Source organism: Anastrepha ludens, chromosome 4 (genome assembly GCF_028408465.1).
Source record: "Anastrepha ludens isolate Willacy chromosome 4, idAnaLude1.1, whole genome shotgun sequence".
In the NCBI taxonomy this organism is placed as follows: domain Eukaryota; kingdom Metazoa; phylum Arthropoda; class Insecta; order Diptera; family Tephritidae; genus Anastrepha; species Anastrepha ludens.
The window spans coordinates 9,373,054-9,396,404 of record NC_071500.1 but is presented as its reverse complement, the minus strand read 5'-3'; the positions used below and the strand labels follow the sequence as shown (position 1 = coordinate 9,396,404).

At 37.8% G+C, this 23,351-nt stretch overlaps 1 protein-coding gene across 7 annotated transcripts in view; it reads left to right on the top strand.

Annotated features, from left to right (window-relative positions):
• The window catches only part of LOC128861659 (uncharacterized), a 213,013-nt gene extending 190,141 nt beyond the window's left edge, over positions 1-22,872 (top strand). For 3 of the 7 annotated variants that reach the window (XM_054099954.1, XM_054099953.1, XM_054099959.1), the window contains 10 exons: positions 1,229-2,334; positions 6,177-6,529; positions 6,686-6,885; positions 6,974-7,151; positions 7,577-7,630; positions 7,794-8,394; positions 15,905-16,847; positions 20,466-20,602; positions 21,351-21,592; positions 21,713-22,872. In XM_054099954.1, coding sequence (XP_053955929.1) covers positions 1,229-2,334; positions 6,177-6,529; positions 6,686-6,885; positions 6,974-7,151; positions 7,577-7,630; positions 7,794-8,394; positions 15,905-16,847; positions 20,466-20,602; positions 21,351-21,592; positions 21,713-21,979 — 4,081 coding nt within the window. In that variant the 3' untranslated portion in view covers positions 21,980-22,872. The remainder of the gene's footprint in view (positions 1-1,228; positions 2,335-6,176; positions 6,530-6,685; positions 6,886-6,973; positions 7,152-7,576; positions 7,631-7,793; positions 8,395-15,904; positions 16,848-20,465; positions 20,603-21,350; positions 21,593-21,712) is intronic. The other 4 variants (XM_054099958.1, XM_054099956.1, XM_054099955.1 and 1 more) reach the window with 4 other exon arrangements.
• The last annotated feature ends 479 nt before the right edge of the window (positions 22,873-23,351 follow it).

Genomic DNA, 23,351 nt, shown 5'->3' with positions numbered 1-23,351 from the left:
AATGATTTTTACATGCCTTACTAGCTGAAGAAATATTTTTTTTTGCCTTTATTTAATATCAGTTTAATAGAGACGATAAAATCAATTCAAATATATTACTAGTGCAAACGCCAAAACATGTCCACACATATATGAAGATGCCTCCTAAATGTAGGCTTTAATATTTATTAAGCTGCGGTTTAGGAATAACACTAACATAAAAATAAAAATTAAGATAACTAAAGAAATAAAAGAGAAAATATGATAGAAAAATTAAATATTTAAAAGCTCTTAAGGACAAAGGTGAATATCCAGATACGGAAAATAGTAAAGATGCAACTAAAAATAAACATGAGGATAAAGATAATGATGAAGATAAAGGTAATGAAAAAGAGAGAGGTAAAGAAAAATTAGAGATAAGGATAAAGTTAAATATAAAGATTAAAGATTAAAGACGACTTATTGACCTCCATGAGAAGCAAAGAAGTGCAGGTGTCGAAAATGTTGATTTTTGCCTCCTGGATATTCCATTTCTAAGCCTCAAAAGTAATAAAAAAATTAAATAACTCAAAAGTACAGTTAACATAGTCTTGTTGAACGGAAAGAGTTCTATCGAATGATAGAACAAACAAATCGTTATAAAATAAAAGAAAATATAAAAAAACTGAATAAAACGGCTGTGCAAAATGACGTTGAGAAATGCCAGCACCTCCGTCAGTATTTGGTAGAAAGAACCTATCCCTTAATTAAATTGCATTTTTTTCTATCTGGTTTTATGTCTATGCTTCGATTGGGGAAATTGTGAATTATTTGCCTTACAGCCTTGTGCTGTAAATATTTGCTGGATCTACTTACCTTCGTCCTTCCACCTGATTAACATAATACTACGTATATGACAGCCTGTATTTCTATTTTATCTCACCTTTCTTCGGTGGCTGGTATTGTAGAATTATTAACCAAAAATGCTTTGCTTGTATGTAACTGTATAAAAGTAGTATTTGCAAACAGAAATATCTGCTTAGGTGGAAAGAAATTGATGCAATGAAACGTATATAGAATAGTGTAACTTTTATCTATCTACCATCATCACCCCCTCTCCTGTATACTTAACCATTTCTTTCTGTATGTTATATATACCAATCTACAATAATAATTTTTTATTTTCGCATATTCTTTTTCCTCATTTTCCTTAATAACGCTAATCGGCTCAATTTGAAATTGATTGCATTTACTTGAACGCCACGCACAGACAACAGTCGTTGCTCTCCGACGAACAAGCCAAAGAAGTCGAACAGATACTCTCCGCTGCGCCGACAGTTGGTGCGGCCGTTGCAAATGTTGTTGCCACAGCCACTTCACCAACTAGCATTAAAAGTCTAGTCGAAGAAACTCAATCAGAATTCACGCCAACAGATCAACAAGCCAAAAAGGATACAGCAACTGTCAGCGGCGAAGTTACCACTGACAAAGCTGGTGACGCACATGCGCTCACTGCTGCTGTTAGTGGCGATAGTAATCCAATAACTGTCACGGTAGTAACATCCGCCGACGACAGTGTTGGCCACCAAAACGAGGTCGACGCCCAAGTTGAGGAGGAGGAGGAGGATGACGATGGAGATGTCGACATAGTTGGCATTGGCACCGCACCTGCACACGTTTTGAATGTGTCCTTCACTAAGGTAGATAGCGTCAGTGTTGCAACTCATCAGGCCAACAACAACAGCAATAGCAGCAATATACACGACGATGATGAGCCCGAGTGGCTGCGTGATGTGCTCGAAGCGCCTAATCGTAGTCTAGAAAATTTGCTAATTTCCCGCTGTGCTGCCGTCAACGACAGACGACAGTCCGAGGATAGTCAGTGCGGTGGTGAAAGTAGTCTTATTGAAAGTAAACATTCCGAGTTGGTGACTGCCTCCAAAGTCGAGATTAGTTATGATGCAGACAATGATTCTACGCTTTTCATACAACAACAACAATACGAACAACAATCACTTTTGAATCAAGCAATTTTACAACAGGACGAAAGCAGTCCACTACCACCACACGGGCAAACGGGCGAATCGTTACAAGAATCGATTGTATCGGTTGAGTCCACACAATCAGATGGTACACTTAATCAGACCACCACCATCGATGACAGCATAATTTCGAGCAAACACAATTCCACTTATTCATTAGCAGAGGGTGAACTACATTCAATTAATACAAATACAACAACTACCAGCATTGGCGGAGAACTCGACGATTCACAGTACTACATACCAGAGTATCCGCCACAAAAGAGCAAAGAGGTATATGTGGAATCGGGGGTACATTACTTTGAAGATGGCAACTTTTGGATGGAAGTGCCAGGTGAGTTTTGTTGAACAATAATTTTCTAATTGCCTGTAGCGGTGCCATATTTTGTATTTAAATAAAATATCTTTTAATTGAGATATGGGATTGAAAATTAGTCGAGTTTTACTACATTCTTCAAATAGTCAAGCGGCTTCACCTTTTTAAGGCCCTCGCCTAATTTGAAATGGTGTTTTTTGAGTGTTTCTTTGTGTGCAAACGGAAACGAAAAAATATTTTTTATTTTTGTTTTGAGTATTAATTTGTTCGATCCATTGCTCAAAAATGCGCATATTAGGTTCGTTCACAAAGTTATCAGTCTTCAAGAAATGGTCTTCCAAAAAAAGGTATGTTGCCGGTAACACGGATTCCTGTACTCACAGCTGTCTGAAATCCTAAAGACGAAAAAGTTATTGTTCAGTATGAATGTCGTTAAATAATAAATGTCATAAAATAAAAATAAAAATAAAAATAAAAGAGGTAAAAAAAATACTGCAATTTAATTAACTGATCTTAAGTCACACGATAATTATAACAATTCTACGCCATTTAAATTTTATTTCATCTAAATGGGTTTAGTAGAACCGGCTATATCTGTATCCATTGTCCATTTGAAGACCAATTTTTGAAGGGTGGCAACTTTTTGAACGAACCTCGTATGGCGAAACAAAATTTTTTATTTTTTAACAATAGATCTGAAAATAAAATACTGCAAACAAAAATAAAACATCTTTTTTCGTTTCCGTTTTAAAGGCTTCTCAAGAAACAGCCAAAAAACACCATTTTAAATGAAGCGAGGGCCTTAATTAAATTGATCTTCTGAGGGGGTAGGCAAAGATATTTTATTTAGAATAAAGATTTCCAATCTCTATGGAAGGTCTGTGAATAGAGTAAGTAAGCATTCAGAACCTATAATCTCCCCGCTAGTTTTTAAGGGTGTGGAGATTCCTCTAAGAGAGAATGCCAAGTACTTAGGACTCAAATCAGATAGGAAACTTACTTGGAAACCTAATATTGAGGAAAGAGTAAGAAAGGCCAATGTTGCATGATATACTTGCAAAAAACAGTCGGTATAAAATGCGTGGTAACACCTCGGCTCCACACTTCTGTAGTTAGGTCAACGTTAATGTATGGAACACTTGTATGGTGGCCATCTGCTCAAAAGACAAGTTACGTTAAAGCCATAAGTAAGATCCAGCTTTTTTATGCATCTCTGGTGCTTTAAGGCCTACCACAAAGAAAGCGCTGGAAATGGTAATCAACTTGCTGCACTAAATCTTGTAGGGAAACACGTGGCCACCGCGTCGGCGCTTAGACCTAAAGAAATGCGCTATGGAGGTGGCTTGGCCACGCCTCTATTTAGCACACTCTGAATAGTCACAAACAAGAAATATACTATTTCTCTCTTCCTAGACTCTACTTCGACAAGCTCTTCAAGTCGAGTATGCCGTCAAGAAGGGAGGGGAAGACACCAAGGTCATTGAGAAGGGGAGAATTAAATTTGTTTACAGATGCTTCCAAGCTAGACGATAAGGTTGGCTATGGAGTATTTTCGAATGAATTAGGACTGGAACTATCCGTTCGACTACCACACTACCGCAGCGTCTATCAGGCAGAGGTTCTTGCTATATCTAAAGACGCATGCCGTAACGAAAACGATTATAATTAAATTTATTTACTTATTTATATTCTCTGATAGCCAGGCGGCTGGTAAATCAAATCAATGAATCCGGCTATACTGAGATCGAATGTTGCATAGAGATAGCGGTATGGAGGGAAATTGTAAAGCCGATGAGCTGGCCAGGAAATGTACTACTCTTCAACTGCTCAGTGATAGAACTACCACTGGGATACCTATGGACCCACAAGCAAATTAATAATTAAGAATAACATCCAAGAGTTCAATAGGGAAGATTCATAGGGGGAGAGATGAAGACATATGCGTAACAGTTAGGCTACTATGGCCGCAAATAAATAAGAAAAATACAAAGAAACTACTTAGCCTTTCAAGAGATGATATCTCGAAGGTCGTGTATAACCGGTCATTGGCTATTTGATAGGGATTCCTTGAGACTAGGAGTTTTCTCCCATGAATATTGTACAAGTTGTAGAGATGAGGAAGAAGCACTTCCTATGCAATTGTCCCGCCTTAGCTAAAATCAGAATAGTGTTTTTGGGAGAATATTTTTTCAACTCTCTTACATAACAATTTGGCGTAGGGATGGGACCAATCCTGAGCTTCATAAGCGCCACAAAATGGTTCCACGAAGAAAAATAAATGAGGTTACTGTGTCACAACGGCCTGTAAGGTCTATGTGAGTTGGTCGTACAGACCGAATACCAGCATAACCTAAACCAACGTAGGCATTCTGAAAGTTACGAATACCATTTCGGAATTTTGGAAGCAATTTTTTACAATTTCCCGTTCATGAGATTCAGCAAATCATACAAATTTTAACCGCGTGCCCGCATTTAATACAAAATTGGAATTTGAAATATCGATTTTTTGTACTTTGACAGCTAAAATAGCATTTGCGATATTTCTGAATCTCCAACAAGTTCCTTCATTTAAGGTTGTTTTAAAACCAGATGTACGAGTTTATCCTCTTTAAGTTCACGAAGGGAGCCAAGTACGCATACATAAATGTGCGTCTTCACGTTGTTCCACAAATAGAGGTACCTACAATTTTAAGCCGACTCCGAACGGCAAATGGTTCTTTTTCGCGGCAGATATATACTCGGAGGTTAACCATTGCCTGCAGAAGGTCGACCGCTGTTAGAAAAAACTTTTTCTATCATTTGGTATTTCGTGCTCGACGTTTCTAACGCGTGCACTTCCGAATTGATTTATCCGTGTTTTCCAACCCATTCGGATACGGCGGGTTCTAATCAGATTTGAGTGCTGAGGAAAATACAGCCTATCCTAGCTGGTGGTAAGAGTGGTGCGTTGAATATTCTACAGTAAAGATGAATGCATCATCGCCCTTTGACAACAGCGAATAATGCAGAAAATGGATTAACGAACCTTAGGAGATTTACTACTACGTGCGGCACTCCAGCGATCAGATCACATTGTCGTACTCCGTTCTAAATAGGATTAGCTCTGCTTTGCAGCTTTTAGTCAGGGCAAGCCCCAACTCCGCTAAGAAAATTCCAGCTGTAAGGTGAATTATATATCCACAACCTCTGTGCCCAATGATAAATCGAAAGGGCTTCAACGACATTTAGCGAGAGTCCATCTCTATTTTTATCATCTCTTGATCCATGAATGCCATAAATGGCGACCAATCATCACCAATCACTTTTGCAGACCAAGAACTTTAACTGTCTTGTGAGATCCACGAAATACTAGCAACATTATGTTTTCAAATTTTTAACTCTATAGGATTTAAATGCTCCAATACTCAGCTTTTTCAGAAACCATGCGAGATAGTCGCACGTGCGAGAGGCCCCGAGAGGGTAGTTAAGAAGGCAAATAAGCATTCAAGTAAATCGAAAATACAAGTACAGTATCTGCTAGATGTAAGCGCCTAATGGAAACTTTGAAAACGGCTGTGGTTATTATTTGTAAATGCTTCCATCTAATTTTTTGCGCAAAGTTAGTTCAGCTTTTTTAAAAGTTATTTATGAATCAAAAAGAATAGTTTAATACCGTCTCTTTCCGTCTTTAGACATTAAAAACTCCATTTATAGCTTTAAATTGCGTGCGGTAGTAAAAACCTCACTGTGATGAGGTACTGAATTTGTTTCCTCCCACATATCTCTATCACTACAGGCCTACCTTTAATAATGGAGTGGATGTTTTTGCATTTTATTACTTTAACACCATTAACCATTTGTTTTCGAAACACTTTCCGCAGGTCTACTCGACTTTGATGACGACGAACTCTCCTACCCGCCAATACCAGTGAAAAAGAATACCAAAATTCGCTTCAGTTCAGGGCCAATACAAGTATTTTCAACATTTTCCGTAACTGATTATGATCGCCGCAATGAAGATGTCGATCCAGTCGCCGCTTCAGCCGAATATGAGCTTGAGAAGCGTGTCGATAAGATGCATGTCTTCCCGGTGGAATTGATGAAAGGTCCAGAAGGTTTGGGTTTGAGTATAATTGGTATGGGCGTTGGTGCCGATGCTGGACTTGAAAAATTGGGTATATTTGTGAAGACCATTACCGATAACGGTGCAGCAGCACGCGACGGACGCATTCAGGTGAGTTGAAATTTTCAAGTTTTGACACCGTAGCTGTGTACATTATGGGCGGCTCCCTTCGTCGACCCATGTCGACAACTGACGACTAGCTATATTGGGTGGATGTGAGGGAGCGCATTTGTACTTGCTTCAGTTAAAACTTTTAAATTTGCTCAGGTTAACGATCAAATTATCGAAGTGGATGGCAAGAGCTTAGTGGGCGTTACACAGGCATATGCGGCATCGGTGTTGCGCAACACATCTGGCCTAGTCAAATTTCAAATTGGACGTGAACGTGATCCGGATAATTCGGAAGTGGCACAGCTAATACGTTTGAGTTTGCAAGCGGATCGCGAAAAAGAGGAGAGGCTGAAAAGGTGCGTAATTTAAATTACTGTTTTTACTTTTTTAGTTTTTTTTTTAATATTTTGTAAATAAATTTCTTCCACTTGCTTCACTTTGTAGACAACAAGAGGAATATTTACGACGCACTCTCGACTACTCGGAGGACTCCACCCAACCCGTTTCGGCTAATTCTAGTGTCTGCGAGGGACCCTCAAGTCCCGTACAAGTGGAGCATCCAATGGAGGTCGAGGCTACCCATTCACAGGAGGTAGAGTCGCTGAAGAGGCTGCTACAGGAGGTATGTAAAATGACGCGCCAATTGAAAATGCAGTTTAATAATTAACTTACGAAGTTGTTAAAGATTTTTAATCGGCTTAAACCTTTTATATGTTTCTTTATGTGATTTACTTATGACGTGGATTCACGAAAAATAAAAAATAAAAAAACCAAACAAATATTTACCAAAAAATGAACGATACAAACGTTACGAAAATGCAGCACAAAGCGGTAATTGGTTTGAACGAAATACTATAAATAAGTTTTAGCGAATTCATGTGCTTTTCCGTTCACGCCCGTTTTACTTATTCGTGTTTCAATTTTTTTTTTCTTTTTTTTTTGCAAGCAAATTAACTGCAAGCCATTTTGTATTTTTGGTTTTATACTCAATTTTATAATTTTATTCCATATTTCTTTTATTTTTTGTTTCGTTTGTTTGACTTTTAGAGCGAATTGAGTTGCCTGTTAAAAGACGACATTATTGATACGCTGAAGCGTAAGGTGGGTGTCGCCTTTTGTTTTCACTTTTTGTTCTCCATTTCATTACTAGTCATACTCACGACGCTTCTCTGCAATACTTTTGCTTTCATTGCATGCTTTCGCTTTCTTTTAGCGCCGCTAAATTTCCTCAATTGATATTTTCATATGATTCCTTCAAATATAGTTGGTCAAATTAGAAACAACCGGCAACGAGAATGAGCTGCTCAGCGAGCGTTTGCGCCAAAGTGAACGCGAGCTGACCAACATCAAAAAAGAGGCTTCGAATCTACAAAATATGTTACAACAATCACAGGCGCAATATATGACCTTGGATAAGAAGTACAATAAAGCCAAACGCTTGGTGCGCGAGTATCAGCAACGCGAAGTGGATATGTGCCATCGGGAGGAATTCTACCAGCAACTGCTGCAGGAGAAGGACACCGAATATAATGCACTAGTAAAGAAATTGAAGGATCGTGTCATCAACTTGGAACACGAACTGCAGGAGACGCAACGTAAGGCGGGCTTCCCGGTCGGGCTGCCATACGACAGCGCCACACTCAAGTTGACGCCACAGATGATGCGTAAAGCGCCGCCAAAACCTTTGTTCCAGAAACTTGAAACAGAATTATCCGATACGGAGATATCCGATCTCTCACCCGACGGCGAGGGTGTGAAAACGGCTACTGTGGAACGTAAAGTGCCAATTAAAGATGAATTGGATGCCGCAGTGCCGCAGCACGAGCTTCTCGATAATACGGTCACAAAGGCGAAAATCGATTTAGGTGAGTTGTACTCATATTGTGAATAGAACGCCTTGGCGCGTATTTATAAACAACATTTAGGGATTTGTTAATTTTTTTTTATACTCGTAATTTTGCTTTGTGAGTTGGAAATGCTCGTTTGGCTCGTTTCGTTTTAGAATGACTTGTAGCTTAAATTTTGTTGGTGGCGGTGATTGTATGCGTATGTATGTATGAAATATGTGCACTAAATCGAATTTACCAATAAAATAAAATAAATTATATAAAAATAAAATAATTTTAGTAAAAATAAATTATAGAAAAAAATTCAATCAAAAGTGACGATATGAAACTAATAATGATATTCTGAATCTTCAGCTTGGCATCACCTACATTTATTTGGCCACGTATTTCACTTGGTTTCATTCAAATTCGTGGCTATTTTGTATATTGAAGCGAACTGGTGTACGCACGGGGTATTCCACATAATGACTAGAACTAGTCCTCCAACAACTTAACGGAATAAATTTTCTAAAACGCGCGAAAAGACAAATTGTTAGAGCAGTTTTTCTAATGGCAGGCAATGGCAAGCCTACGAGTTTATTTCTGCCATGAAAAGCTCCTCGTAAAAAATATTTGCCGTTAGGAGTCGGCTTGAAACTGTAGGTCCCCCCATTTGTGAAACAACATCAAGACGCATACCACAAAGAGGAGGAGGAGCTCGGCCAAACACCCAAAAAAGATATATTCTGCAACACACATTGCAGGGGATCTCAGCATACCACTTTTTCACTTAGTGGAACCACGAATTCATTCGATTACTGGTTTGTTCAATAAGTTTTGCAGTTCGATAAGAAAAACACAATTTTATGGTTTGAAATGCACTTTGTTATTCAGTATAGTCTCTCTCTGGCCATCTATACAATTGATGTTTCAACGAGATTCCAATTTATGCATTCTATCCCTGAAGTGAGAATCTGGAAGCGCTGCAGAATACACTTCAAGCTGTTATGACCACCACCACTTGAGGAAAAACGCCTTCCACGCATGCATTTTTTTAGATCTGGAAACAGATGGCAGTCGCTAGTCTGGTGAATACGTTGGATGCCCCAACAATTCGAACTTTAGTTGATGAATTTTAGCCATTGTCAAAATGTTCTTGTGAGACGATGCATTACCCTGATGAAAAATAATTCGTTTGTTTTGCAAACTAGTTCTAATTTCACGAATTTCTTCCTTCAGCTGTTCTAAAAGGTTACAATAATATTCAGAACTTATTCTTTTACCAGTTTGCAAGTAATCCACAAAATAAAATTTCTTTGGCATCTCAAAAAACTGATGCTAACACCTTCTTTCGGAACCGAAGAACCTGGTTCACATCACTCTCCACTTTTTAACCTCTTGTTTTGATTTAGGATCGTGGTGATAGACCCAAGTCTCATCCATAGTGATGAATCGACATGCAAAATTCATTTTATCCACAGCATAGCAAAAAAAAAAGATTTATCTCTTATCAATTTGCAACTTTATTGACCCACCTAGTATAACATAGGGACACATCAGATTAAATATTAGCAAATTGTTCAAAAACATGAAAAAACATCACTAAATTGATTTACTAAAGGGTATTTTAAGCGACGCGCTTGGATGTTGCATTAAAGTACAACAGGTAAAAAATTAGTTTCTTTCAGTTTTCACTATATTTATTCAAAATATTGCTCTCAGCAATTATAGATGAACAGGGACAGCATTTGAATGCCCCTCATGACCATGCCTTGCAGGCTGCCATACGAGAATTGAGATTTTCACGTACTCGCCCACACATTATAGCATTGAGATCAGCAAACTCGATCCGAATGTTGTGCCTCAGCTTTTGAATCATTGCTGGCTTATTCACATCGACTCTACTTTTCACAAAACTCCAGTCTGGTCTCCCAGCCCCTTTTCCATCCGCGATAGAACCAGTTTCATAAAACTTTAGAATTGTCGACTCATTCGAATGATTATTTCCATCAAATAAACTACGAATTTTGCCATATGTTGCTCTTAATGATGGAGTATTTTCATAGTAAGTTTGAATAACTTTAACTCGTTCTCTCCTGCCTACTTGACAAATGCCAAAGATGACATAAAGAAAGGAACCGTCTAGGAATTATTCACTACTGACATCTAGGCGTCACTTTCAAAAGACGTAAATGTGAACTTACGGTGTATTATCTGAATTGAGCAATCAATTTAATGAATATTAGAATTAACATTTGACTATAAAAAAAACAACAAAAACAATAATGAAAGAAAAATAACAATAATGAAAGAAAATACCACTCCCCCTCTCTAGCTAGTGGTGTTTAGTTTATTGCTTACTGATTTACATAGATTTGCGGGCATATACAGTCAACGTCAATAGAAATCGTACACCATATATTGACAAGTTCATTCAACAACAAAAACCATATAAATAAAAGTTTCAAACTTTATGCAAAATTTGTACGAATTCGGCAACTTTTCATCAAAATATCCAAATATTTTCTTACTCAGAATTTCTTTATAGCATATTTAGCAATTTTATAGCATACTTTTGATACCGTAAAGTGCAAGTTTTAAGTAGGTTAAAAATCACACTGATTTTGGAGAAATTTTATCGTACGCAGTGTTGTGCATTTGATCCATTTAACGACTACTACTCACCTCTTTTTTATATGCAAGAAAACACGCAATACTGTCAGCAGTAAAAATTCTCCCACTTAACACTTTGCACTTTATTATATGAAAAGTCAATGATCTTCCAATTGCATACCCATTTTTTTTTTCTTAATTCTGAGTAAAAAGTTAAAAATTTTGTTGAAAATTTGCCGAATTTTTTCATACTTTATAGAAAGGTGGAAACATTATATGGTTCTTGTTGTAGTATGAACTGTATTTTTATAAAAAAAATAATAGTTTTATAAAAAAAAATAATATTTTATAATAATTGGCCTGTATGTGGTGTATACTTACTTTTGTCGCTGACTGTATATATGTATATATCGAAGCATTAAAAAAACTCAGAAAACATGCAGTTCATTAGCAATTCATTACGGCAAATATACATATTTTGTTGTTGTGTTGCCAAAGAAATTTGCAAATGCTGCAATTTCGGGCTTAATTGTGAACGGGCCTTGTATGTGAGATACGTGTAAATGTTGACTCAGCCCGATGGAATGCCATATAATGAAATACAATAATAATACAATATTAAAAAAAAAAAATCACTAATCATCACTACATATTAAATATATATGTATATGCTCCATACATATGTACATCTTGCGCACTTTTTATAAAATTATATACCATACAAATGCTTCATTTCTCCTTCCGCTTATTGCTTACTCAGTAGCTGTTAACTGTATGTATCACAACTCCTATTGTCATCAACAAGTACAGTCAGTCTTTTACACATACATTCATATTTATCCGTACTAGGGATGCCAATATTAGCGAAGAATTTTGATCGCGGGACTCACCTTGGGGCATCACTTTTTTAATACGAATAAAAATTCAATAACTGAAAGCATTTAAATACCTATACCACATGAAATAAATCATTTGAAATTTAAGATAAACGGATTTTAGGAATCACATATTTATTCATACACACAAATCTTAAAGTATTTATTATTTTTTAATTGTAATTCAAAAACCACGTTTTTCAGGATTGCATACATCACAAATATGAATGCCAATGCAAGGCACTTTAGAATTTGAGCTAATTATAAAAATATACACATACGGTCACTCAAATAGGTACCCCCAATTCATACGGAAAATTTAAGTTTGTTTTAGTTTATAAAATCAGGATATTCGATTTCATAGATTAATATAACAAATATAAATAATAATTCGAGCATCTTTTAAAACTTACAACTTAAAAACAAAAAGGAAATACAGAAATCGAAATACAGTCTGTGTCAGAAAAAAACACCAGTCTAACGGTTAGACGCGATAGAAGTGAAACCTTCCGTAAAACAAACTGAGAGAGAATAAGACGAAAGCAGCATTAGGAGCAAGATAATTATAGGTTCATTATAATATTGCTATAAAGTTCATATTTTATTTTCTTCATTTTATTATTATTCATCCTCAATGTTTTCAATTTCAACAAATGATACGAGTGGCTTATGATAGCTAAAATATGATACAAATGCTTTGGTTTCGATGTTGTCAACATGTCTTTGAAATACCGCGTCAATGGTTGTTTTTGATCGTGTTGTCGATTCAGTTCGATTGTTACACATTTTTAAATTGAATGTTGTATTGAGAACGTCAATTAAAGGAACCGCTGTGTCCAATGCAAAATTTACGTTAAAATCGCCACTTAAAATCATTGGAACTTTATTGTAATCTTTTCTAAGTATCCGCGATACTTCTGGTGTATACTTTATTAAATTTTCGTGAATGAATTCCGTGTTGCTATTTATTGATTTTTTTTTCTGTCGATTTTCACGACACTTCTGCATTATTTTTCGGCATAATTGCGGTAAATATTTAAAAATGAAAATATTTACGAATATAAAAATACACACGCGGTTGCTATTATGAGCGTCCCCAGCAAAACCTGCGTGACCGAAACTCTAACACAATTACATTTTTTTGAATGTTACAAACACATATGCACGCAGGTTTTGCTGGGGCGTGACCGAAACTCTAACACAATTACACATATGCACTCGTATTTGTTTGAAAATCGACTTTTTTTTTTGGTTCTCCGTCACCTTTGGAAAATGTGTAAACAGTAAGCAAACTTTATTCATATATTTTTCCTCATTTTTGCATCAGTAAAATTAAACAAACGCCGTAGCCGAATGGGTTGGTGCGTGACTACTATTCAGAATTCACAGAGAGAACGTCAGTTCGAATCTCGGTGAAAACACCAAAATTAAGGAAAACTATTTTTCTAATAGCGCTCACCCCTCAGCAGGCAATGGCAAAACACCGAGTGTATTTCTGCCATGAAAAAAAGCTCCTCATAAACATATCATAAAATAAAATAAAATAACTGTATAAAAAAAATTTTTTTCTTGTGATTCGAACCAAGGATTTTGGATCGGAAGCTCACATTGCTAGCCGCTCGGCTATCGCGCCATGCTGTCGGCGCTGGCCTAAAAGTTATTTAGTTCGTGTGTTACGTGTATATGTAATATTCGTAGCCAAGAGTGTCGCTTTTTTCCTTTCACTTTTTCTCAAATCACTCCCAACGATTCTAAAGGAGTTTTCACTTCAAAAAGGAACCGCGATTATTCATGAAGTATAAAAGATATATATTTAAATTTAGATTTTTTACATGAAAGTATGTACAAAACTACGAGTCGCAATTGCTCAATAAACTGTGTGGCAGCTTTTCTGCGTAGCTCGTCGACAAACAGGACTAGATTTTGCAAGCTTAACGCACGAGTTGCTTTAAATCGTGGAGTGGTTTTCTGGCAACATGTGTTTAGTTCCCCACACATTTTCAATGGGGTTGTCGTCACTCGCTTCAAGCCGCGCTCGGAGAAGTCATCAACATTTTTGTACACCTTATACCGCTGATTCCACATCACAACCAACTTTTTTGATTTTTTAGTCACTTTTGCAGTCGCGGTGGAAGATAAGTTCGGCTCTTTAGAATGTGTGCATAAAAATTCCGACTCAAATGCTTCGCGTACTTTGAGCACTCATTTTTGTTTGGTTGCGTTTACGGAAAAGTTTCGAACGACACTAACCTGAGTTAGCACTGGCGGCGTAGCCCTTGAGTGGGACTGTTACGCAGCGGAAAGCAGAACGAGATACAGGGTTTGATTGAAAAGTAATGAACCTTATTTTTTTTAAGCAGTTTTATTAAACCTTTTGGCTTATACAACTAATATTCTTCAAAATAGGACCCTTGAGCGTCAATACACCGCTGGTAGCGGTCCTTCACACTGCAGGAAACATTTTTTAAACTCATCCGCCGGAATCGCGTTCAATTCGGCTGTCACAGTTTTTTGGATCGCCTCGATGTAGTCGAAACGCCTCCCCTTCAGCTTTCTTTTCAGGCGCGGGAACAAGAAGAAGTCCGGAGAGGACAGGTCTGGGCTGTGGAGAGGGTGGGGAAGCACCGGAACTCCCATCTTGGCCAATGTAGAGGTGCAAAGGGAAGCGGTGTGCGCCGGCGCATTGTCGTGATGAAGGGTCCAATTGTTGACGAGGTCGGGCCGAAACCGGGCTTGAACGATTTGTGTCACTGTTTTACCTGGGCACTGGACAGGGATTAGTCCCCGTAAGCCTCCTTGAGTATCCCAATGTTTTCGGTACTCGTTTTGTTTAGCTTTACGCAAAATTTGAGCGAGTAACGTTGCTCCAACGATCGCTGCATATTCGTCACTGCAAAATCCTAACACACTTTTAAAACAGCTTTCACGCACGGAGCGATGTTGACTGCACCGCTGTTGCCAACGAACTGAGACCGGTTTCTAGTGGAAGGAGATCATCATTTTCCCCCACCAATCGATTCGGTTGATCGCTTGGCAGACGCTCCGCGCGGGAAGGCTCATTACTTTTCAATCAAACCCTGTATATCTTGAAGTTACAAGAAAAAGCCCGGTTCTTTTCTTCTGACACAGACTGTAGATACGATACGAAAAGAACTTAGTGATTTTATTAAAAATGGTGTTCAAATTATCGAAGTTGAATCAATGGCGGCCGCCCAAGCCGCATGGGTTGGTGCATGACAACCAGTCGGAAATGCACAGAAAAGATAGAAAAAGGTTTTTCCATCTAATAGCGGTCACCCCCGGCAGGCAATGGCAAACCTCTGTGCGTATTCTGTCATGAAAAAGCTTCTCATTAAAAACCAGTCGGCTTAAAACTGTAGGTCTCTCCATTTGTGGAACAACATCAAGCCACAAGCCATAAACAGGAGGAGGAGCTCGCCGAAACACCTAACAGAAGTGTACGCGTCAATTATTGATTTTTTAATGCGCTTCTTACATGCAATATTTTTCGCTTAATTAGTTAAAATGCTAGAGTTATCCGCAAGTAAGATTGAAATTTTTTATAATAATACATAAATAATTGTATAAAATTTTGTAATAAACAAGTTTTCACTTGTTTCGACTTGATATTTGAAATACCGATCCCGGTGGTGGCATCCCTAATTTGTGCATATGTATATTATTCATTCTCATGTTCAACTCAATGCCATTTGCAATTCTTAGATTTTTGTTCTAATTCTATTTGTTATTTTATACATTTCTTTCTATCTCTTTTTTCAATTGAATTGTGCCTGTGTCCTGTTTGCTGCCATTTACATATATACATACATACATATATTTCTTCTGTTTGTGTTGTTGATGTCTTTTGTCCATAAACAATCGCAAAAATACACTATTGCCGCCATACATTTTGCTGCTGTTTGACTGCCGCTCAACAAAAACAAAACAAAAAAAAAAAATAATAATAATAAAAAATACATAAAAAACACAAACGCTTTCGCTGCCCTTGCTTCTTCGCAATTATTTGCACGATTTACAAAACAAATACAAAAAAAAAAAAGCTTCTCGTGGTGGTTTAGCTAATCGCCAGCTGCCTTCAACAGCGAGCAACGGCAACAACAACAGTAACAACATCTGCAACACAACCAATGCCACAGCAAATAGCAATGCCGCTGCCGCCATCGCCACCAATAATAGCCAAATTCATATCGCTGCCTCCGCCACCTCCGCCACAATCAACGCTAACACCAACCAGAGTAGCAGCAGTAGCAGCAGCAACAACAACGGTGTGAAATGCATCAGTTTTGGCAAGCATACACTCAGCAATAGCAGCTCCGATTGTGCGCTGGATGACAGTGAAGATGATGGCACATCCACTACAGTGGCTCATGTGCACGCCAGCGCCGCCTCCGATAGTAATGGACTTTCGAATGGCAGCAATGGTAGTGTCATCCATCGTAATTACTTGCAACAGCAGCAACAACAACAGCAACAACAGAACCATGCTCCGAAAGGCCATCACATCAGCACACCCGGCACAACTACGGCCATACTGTTGAACTCAACTACCACGGCGGTTGGTGGTGTTGCGGCTGCACGCGAGCAGCAAATCAATCAATTGTATGCGCAAGTGCACAAGGAACATAATAAGAGCGCCGTATCGGCAGCGGCAGTAGCTGCTGGCGTTGGTCATTCGACTATACCAAATATATTTAAGAACACAATTGGTTCGCCGCCCGATGTAGGTGTGATCGGCGTTGGTGGTGGTGGTGATTTTCATCGCAGCAACATGACTACATTCGGTACTAGCAGTCGTGATCTCAATAGTTCATACGATTCCATTTTAGGCTCAAACGACAAACTTTCCGAGAATGAGCAATCTACGGAGAATTGGATGTACCCGAGTCGTCGACGTGTCGGACCGACTGGTGCCATCATAAGTGGCAAAATGCCGCCAACATCGTTTACAGAACAACTTAACCAGGCACTATCCGAGCGCGAGAGGTGAGTGAGTGTAGTATTTAAAAATAACGAAACTCGTCTGAATGTGAGCATTTAAGTTGGATGGATAGATAATATGAATTTTTATTTAAAATGTTCAAAAAAAGTTTAACTGATTTTCCCTAACCATTGAAAAATCCAAATATTTCCATACCAACATTTTTATTGTTGCCATTGTAGCAGATGTTTTCAAGGCAAAATGACGAAATGTTTTTATGGAGCTCATGTAACGGCGGCTGCCGTAGCCGATGCATGACTACTATTCGGGAGTGCGTAGGTTCGAAACTCAGTGAAACACCCAGATTTGCCAAAGAATCAGGAAAATTCTCACAGGACTAACTATCTCTATCTCTGTCTCTATTCTTTCCTATCTCTTTCTCTGATACTTTTCTCCTTCCCTCCTTGACTATCAGGGGGTTGAGGGGGACCAGAGCTTCAAATACAATGAGCTTTTTAGCCTGAGTGTTTTAGGAGCCACCAAATCTCCCGGTGCTCCTTGACTCGACATTTTCAAATTTCAATTTCAGTGAAACACCAAAATGAAGAAACCGTTTTTTTTAATAGCCCTCGACCCTCTGCAGTCAATGGTTAAATGTATTTCTGCCATGAAAAAGCTCCTCATAAAAAACCGTTTGACCGTTTGGAGTTGGCTTAAAACTGTAGGTACCTCCATTTGTGGAACAATATCAAGACGCACACGACAAATAGGAAGAGGAGCTCGGCCAAGCACCTAACAGAAGTGTACGCGCCAATTATTATTTTTTTATTTTTGTCCAACAATAAGCAGCGGATATGTATTGTCTGAAAGCTGGCGGACTAGAGGGAGAGAGTTAGAGGTTAGATGATTAGTAGGTGATTGTTGTTGTGCAGGCAGGGGTGCTGTATGCATTGTACATATTTGAATATATTCTGCTACTTCTTACATCAGCCCATAGATGAATCTGTGTATTAGATGCCGGTAGTAGATCGTAGATTCAATCCCCACTGGCTGCAGCAGAGATCAAGGTAGGTAAGTGAAATGGTTGAAGTGGCGGTCTGGCACTCCTCAAGTAGCACTAAAGCGCCGTTTTGATACCATTATGGGACCTCCAACAGGCAGATATCTATAGCCAGCCAGAGCTGTTGATATAATGGAGAAGATTGATTGGATTAAGGTTGGCGCACTGCCCCAGGCTGTCGAAGAAAGGAGCGCCCAGTGACCTTAGTCGTCTAGATACTAAACCGGGACATTTACAGAGAAAATGCTCTACAGTCTCTTTCTCTGAAAGGTCCCCACAACTTTTGCAATGGTGGTTAAATGGTAACCCTGGCTTTTCTGCGTGTGTGCCGATCGTCCAATGACCGGCAAACACAGCTACGAGTTTGGAAATTGAATGGCGAGGAGTCCCAAGGACTTTCTGAGTCCTTCGTATATCGTATTGGGCCAAAGGGTTTTCGAAATAGCACCTGAAGAAATGGAGTTCCATCGCTTTTGCTTTGCGCTTTGCGCTTTTCTGAGAAATAATTTGTGCAGTTCCCCTTTAACAATTGTCAGAGATATGCTGATGACCGGTTAGGAGGTCTCTGGGGCCAATTCAGTCCTCTTCCTGGCAAGCAATTTCATTTCCCTCTATGTTCCTCTGTCCTGGAACCTAGATCAGCGAAATGTTACTTGCACATCCAAAAGATTTGATCTCCTCCTTACAGGAGTTTACTAATTTCGTTCGGCACCATGGTGTCGTCAGAGCCTTAATCGCGTCTTGACTATCGGAGAAAGCATTTTGCATGCCTGCAAGATCGCAAAGACTTCTGCTTGAAAAACACTAGCAGTGCTCGGCAGTTTAAAGGAGATAGAAAAATTGGCTGATTTAGAGGAAACCCCTGCTTCGACTCCGGATTCCATCTTAGAACCGTCAGTGAATACAGAGGTGCAAGCTTCGGTGCAGATTTTCCCCTCGATTCAATCCTGCCTATTTGAAAAGATTGCTCCGTTTTGTCAGAGTTGGCTCGGAGGCCGCAAGTAGCAGCCAGTGACCTTTCCAAAATCTCAGCCATGACTGAGAGAAACGATTCCGATACCAAGTCATCGGCGTATGCTACTACCTTAACCCCACTTTTATTTAGTACTATCAGAACTTCGTCAATAGCAACTAACCAAAGTAGGGGCGAAAGGACACCACTGATCAATCTGGTAGCACCATTTCTGTAAGGTATAAAACCTTGTAGTGTTAAGAATCAGCACAAATTCTGCGCATCGCAAGTTGAAGGAGAAGATCGACCAAAACACCTTGTAATGTAGGGATGTATGTGTCGAAACCCAATCTAACGATCATCCTACCAGTCTGGCTAATAGTACTTCCCGCTTTCATTTTTCTGGGATCTTATTTATGTTTTTTACTGTTTTATACTCAAAAAATATTTCAAAGCATTAAAAACCATAGTTTTTGAAACGTTTAAGGCCTTCGCCTTATTTGAAATGGTGTTTTTTGGGTGTTTCTTTAAGGGGTTACATAGGTTTCGTTGGGTAAAAAAGGCCTATTTTCAATATTTTTTCTATGTAAAAAATTACTTATTTAATTCAAAATTTATGCCGTCTTATTGATACATATTTAAAGAATAATTTCTGAAATTTTCAAAAAAAAACAATTAAAACTCCTTCATTGTGACGTCTTTTCCTGTGACCCCTCGAAAAAAAGGTGCGTCCGCGTTGACAGCATAACTCCTGACAGGATCATCTAAAATGAAAACATAAAAATAAGTGTTTTAGTTAACACCATAAACTCGTGCTTGAACGAAGGAAACAAAAAAAAAATAAAAATTGGAATTTTGGCAGACGTTTTTCCAAAAAAATGAAAATTTCGGTCAAATTGGGTTGACATTTTGTTTTTTTTTTATGATAGTTGTAATTGAAAGAAAAAAATTCTTCGTCCAAGCACGAGTAAATTGTATCTCGAACACCTGTGTAAAACTTCATCAAGATCGGTTGAGTAGTTTTCGAGAACATTCGGCAACCGACTTTGAAAACACGGTTCCGAGAAAAACGCGTTTAAAGTTTTGAGTAAAAATAAAAGTGGCTTGGAGCGCACTCCTTCCAAAGGCTGTATCTCCGAAACTATTATTCGGATCGACTTGAAAATTTAGGATAATATTCTTGAGATGTTGTAGAAATTAATAAGTCAAAAAATATCGATTTTTTGAACCCACGAACCCCATGTAACCCCTTAAAAGCGTGTAAAACGGAAACGAAAATAGATTTTTTGATCCATTGTTAAAAAACAAATTTTTTTTTTGGCCATACGAGTTTCACTCAAAATGGTGTCAGCCTTCATTTGTTTTTCCGTCGCTTGATAGATGACAGCAGACGATGCTAATGCCAAATTACTTCAGGAGGAACGCCCTCTGTCATCAAACACGGGTACTTATTGAACCGCCCTCGTAAGATCAAAAATTACTCTTACTTCTTTTTTGCCAAAAAATTAAGTGTGTCATACAGCAGCACTCCTTGTGCGAAAGATGGGCAACTTACAATTTTGCTATTTACGCTAATTAAAGCTCGCGGCCATCGTCACTCGAATTGCATGCGCAAGTATGCAAGTATGTTTGTGAATACTTATTATACTTTTTTTCTTTCTACATTTCCAGGCGTCTCGGCGATGGTTCATCACGCCACTCCAGTGATGATTACACAGAAATTAACAAAAGCCAAAGTACAGCTGCCATCAACTGTAAGACGCTAATCAATGAAATACGCCAAGCGGTGAATGAGGCACAGCCCAAAGGTAATTGGAAAATGCAGCTGCATGTATAGAAATACAACTTTATGACTTGAAAGTATAATAACTAACTTTACATTTCCCAAATGAGAAGAAATGCCATCACTAACTTCTACCAATTACGCCGCAAACACCATTCCAATACATATCCTTAAGCCACATACTATTCGCCTTATATACTTACCTATATTCGTTATATTTATTGTCGTTTTTCATGCAAATTTATATACTCGTAATCTCTCAACAAACATTCAATTAGAATAGTTGTATGCCTACCTACATATATTTAAAATGTTTTATTAGGTGTCGTTTGCATCCACATTTCTTGCACCCAACCATTTAACTACATATAACTAAACGATTTCTTTTTCGCTGTGTACCGCCACTACTATGCCCTGCCCATAACTGTGCTATGACTATGACTATCTCCTGTAACTGTATAAGCATTTACCATTTGCTCGCCCATATTAAATACTAACCCAAGTATCTTTTGTACTTTCTTTTTCTTCACGTTTGCTCTTGTATTTCAAAAATTTTTTTTTTTGATTGAAAATTGAAATAATATAAATAAATAATTGTTTAATAAATGCTTGCCGCCGCATATCAACATTATGGTAAAATTTATTTAAAAAAAACCAAATATCCCTCATGCCTTACAAAACAAAAAATATCAAAAAAATATTTATTATTTAATTGTGGTTGTGGGTGGCGGATGATGCACTCTTGAATTGTGTTTAATTGAATGTGTGCTTAGTTAAACAAGTTATACCTCAATCCCTCTCACCGCCTGGCACAGTACCATGGCAGCAACAGCAACAACAACAAGCAACTGGACCACCATCACCGACCAGCATGTCATCGGGCTGTTCCTCACCCGGCTATTCGCCCAGTCGTGCCATTGATTTGTCCGGTTCGAGCAGTAGTTTCTCGGAGCGCAAAGCAGCCGCTTGTTACAATTACAAAAGTGGACCAGTGCATGAATGGACAAAAGATCAGGTGAGTGTGCGAATACGAAATGATTATTGCGAGTTGTAGATATTAATTTAAGTTGTAAGTAAATTTCATGAATTTTTTGCTTTTTTTGTGTTTTTCTTTTTGGCTGTTTTGTGCCCACAGGTTGGCCAATGGCTTATGGGCATCGAATTGGAAAGTTACATACCGGTCTTCAAGGAGCATAATGTTGAAGGTGGCGCACTGTTGTCACTGGATTCGAAAGATTTCAAAACGCTTGGCGTTAGTGGGGATGATAAACATCGACTGAAGCGACGACTCAAAGATCTGAAGGCGAATATTGAGAAGGAGCGAAAAGATCAGGAGCGTGAGCGACGCGAAAGAGAGAAAGCTATACGAAAAGCAGAGAAAAAAGCGGCCAAAAAGAAATAGACTTAAGAGATTTATAATGCAGAAAAACAAACACAAAAATAACACTAAAAAAATTTGTAGTTGTAGTAGCAAATAGAAAAGAATATCTATTAGAACAGTCGATAGTTATGCTAATAGTAAGCAACTACCAAAAATATTTACGTTATTTATAAGAAATGCATAAATAAGTGGGTAGAAATACGAATATTGAATGATGAGTAGGCAGCGCAGTGAAAAGGGTAGAAAATGTTTATAATTTTTTTTTTTTATAAAATTCACACAAACTTCGACGTTTTTGATTTGTACTAAAAGGTTAAAGTGAAAAGACCTTAATTATTTATCTATGATTATTTTTAACATAATAAGTAATTTATTGTAACTGAAATGCTGCATAAAGTAGTAATTTTAAATTTTAAGTAGAATGCGCAAAATTTTGAAAGGAAATATTACTCTGCGTAGTATTTATACATACATATATGTATATGTATATTTAAGTAATTGAAAATGAGAAGCAAAATCCTAATAATAATAACATGAAATTATTTGACGAAGTAGCGAGTAAAACAAAAACAAAATAAGAAACAAAAAACATAGAAAGAAGAAGCGTTCAAGCGTTTCAAGCTGAAGCATAGTTAATTGATGCAACACAAATTGGCAACAACCGAAAAAACATAAACAATGGACTGATTTTAAGAATAAATGAATTAATTTAAACATAAAAAAAAACATATAATAGAAAACAACAAAACTTAACGCGAATTAATATGATAAAAATAATATGAAAAATATTTAATGCATAAAAAATATTTTTAACTCTAACTACTATTTAAAGCAGCGTACATTGCAAGCAACTTAAAAGAAATTGAGCTAAAAACACAACAACAATGAACACTTAATAATAGTTTTTTTTTTGCTTTTTTTTGCATAAAACATAATGCGATGTGGCGTGGCGTTAAATGGCATTACATGCCTGTGGACTTTTGGCAAAGCAACTCAAGGCGCTCGCCTCATTTCCAATGGTGGTTTTTGAGTGTTTGAGTTTTGCGTGTAAAACGGAAACGAAAAAAGATTTATTATTTTTGTTTACAGTAGCTTATTTTTTGTTCCATTGTTAAAAAATAAAAATTTTTTCGGCCATACGAGGTTCGTTCGAAAGGAGTCAGCCTTCAAAAAATAATCTTCACATGGACAATGGACACATATATAGTCGGTTCTAGCGAATCGCTTTTGATGAAATAAAATTAAATGACATAAAATTGATGTCGTTAGCGTGTGAACTACGACCAGTCGGGAGAAAAAAAATTAAGTATTTTTTTCCGACCTTTAAAGTAAAAAAGCGCCAAAAAACGGGTTTTCATCTGTGAACGTCCGCCATTGTGTAAAATGGTTTTTT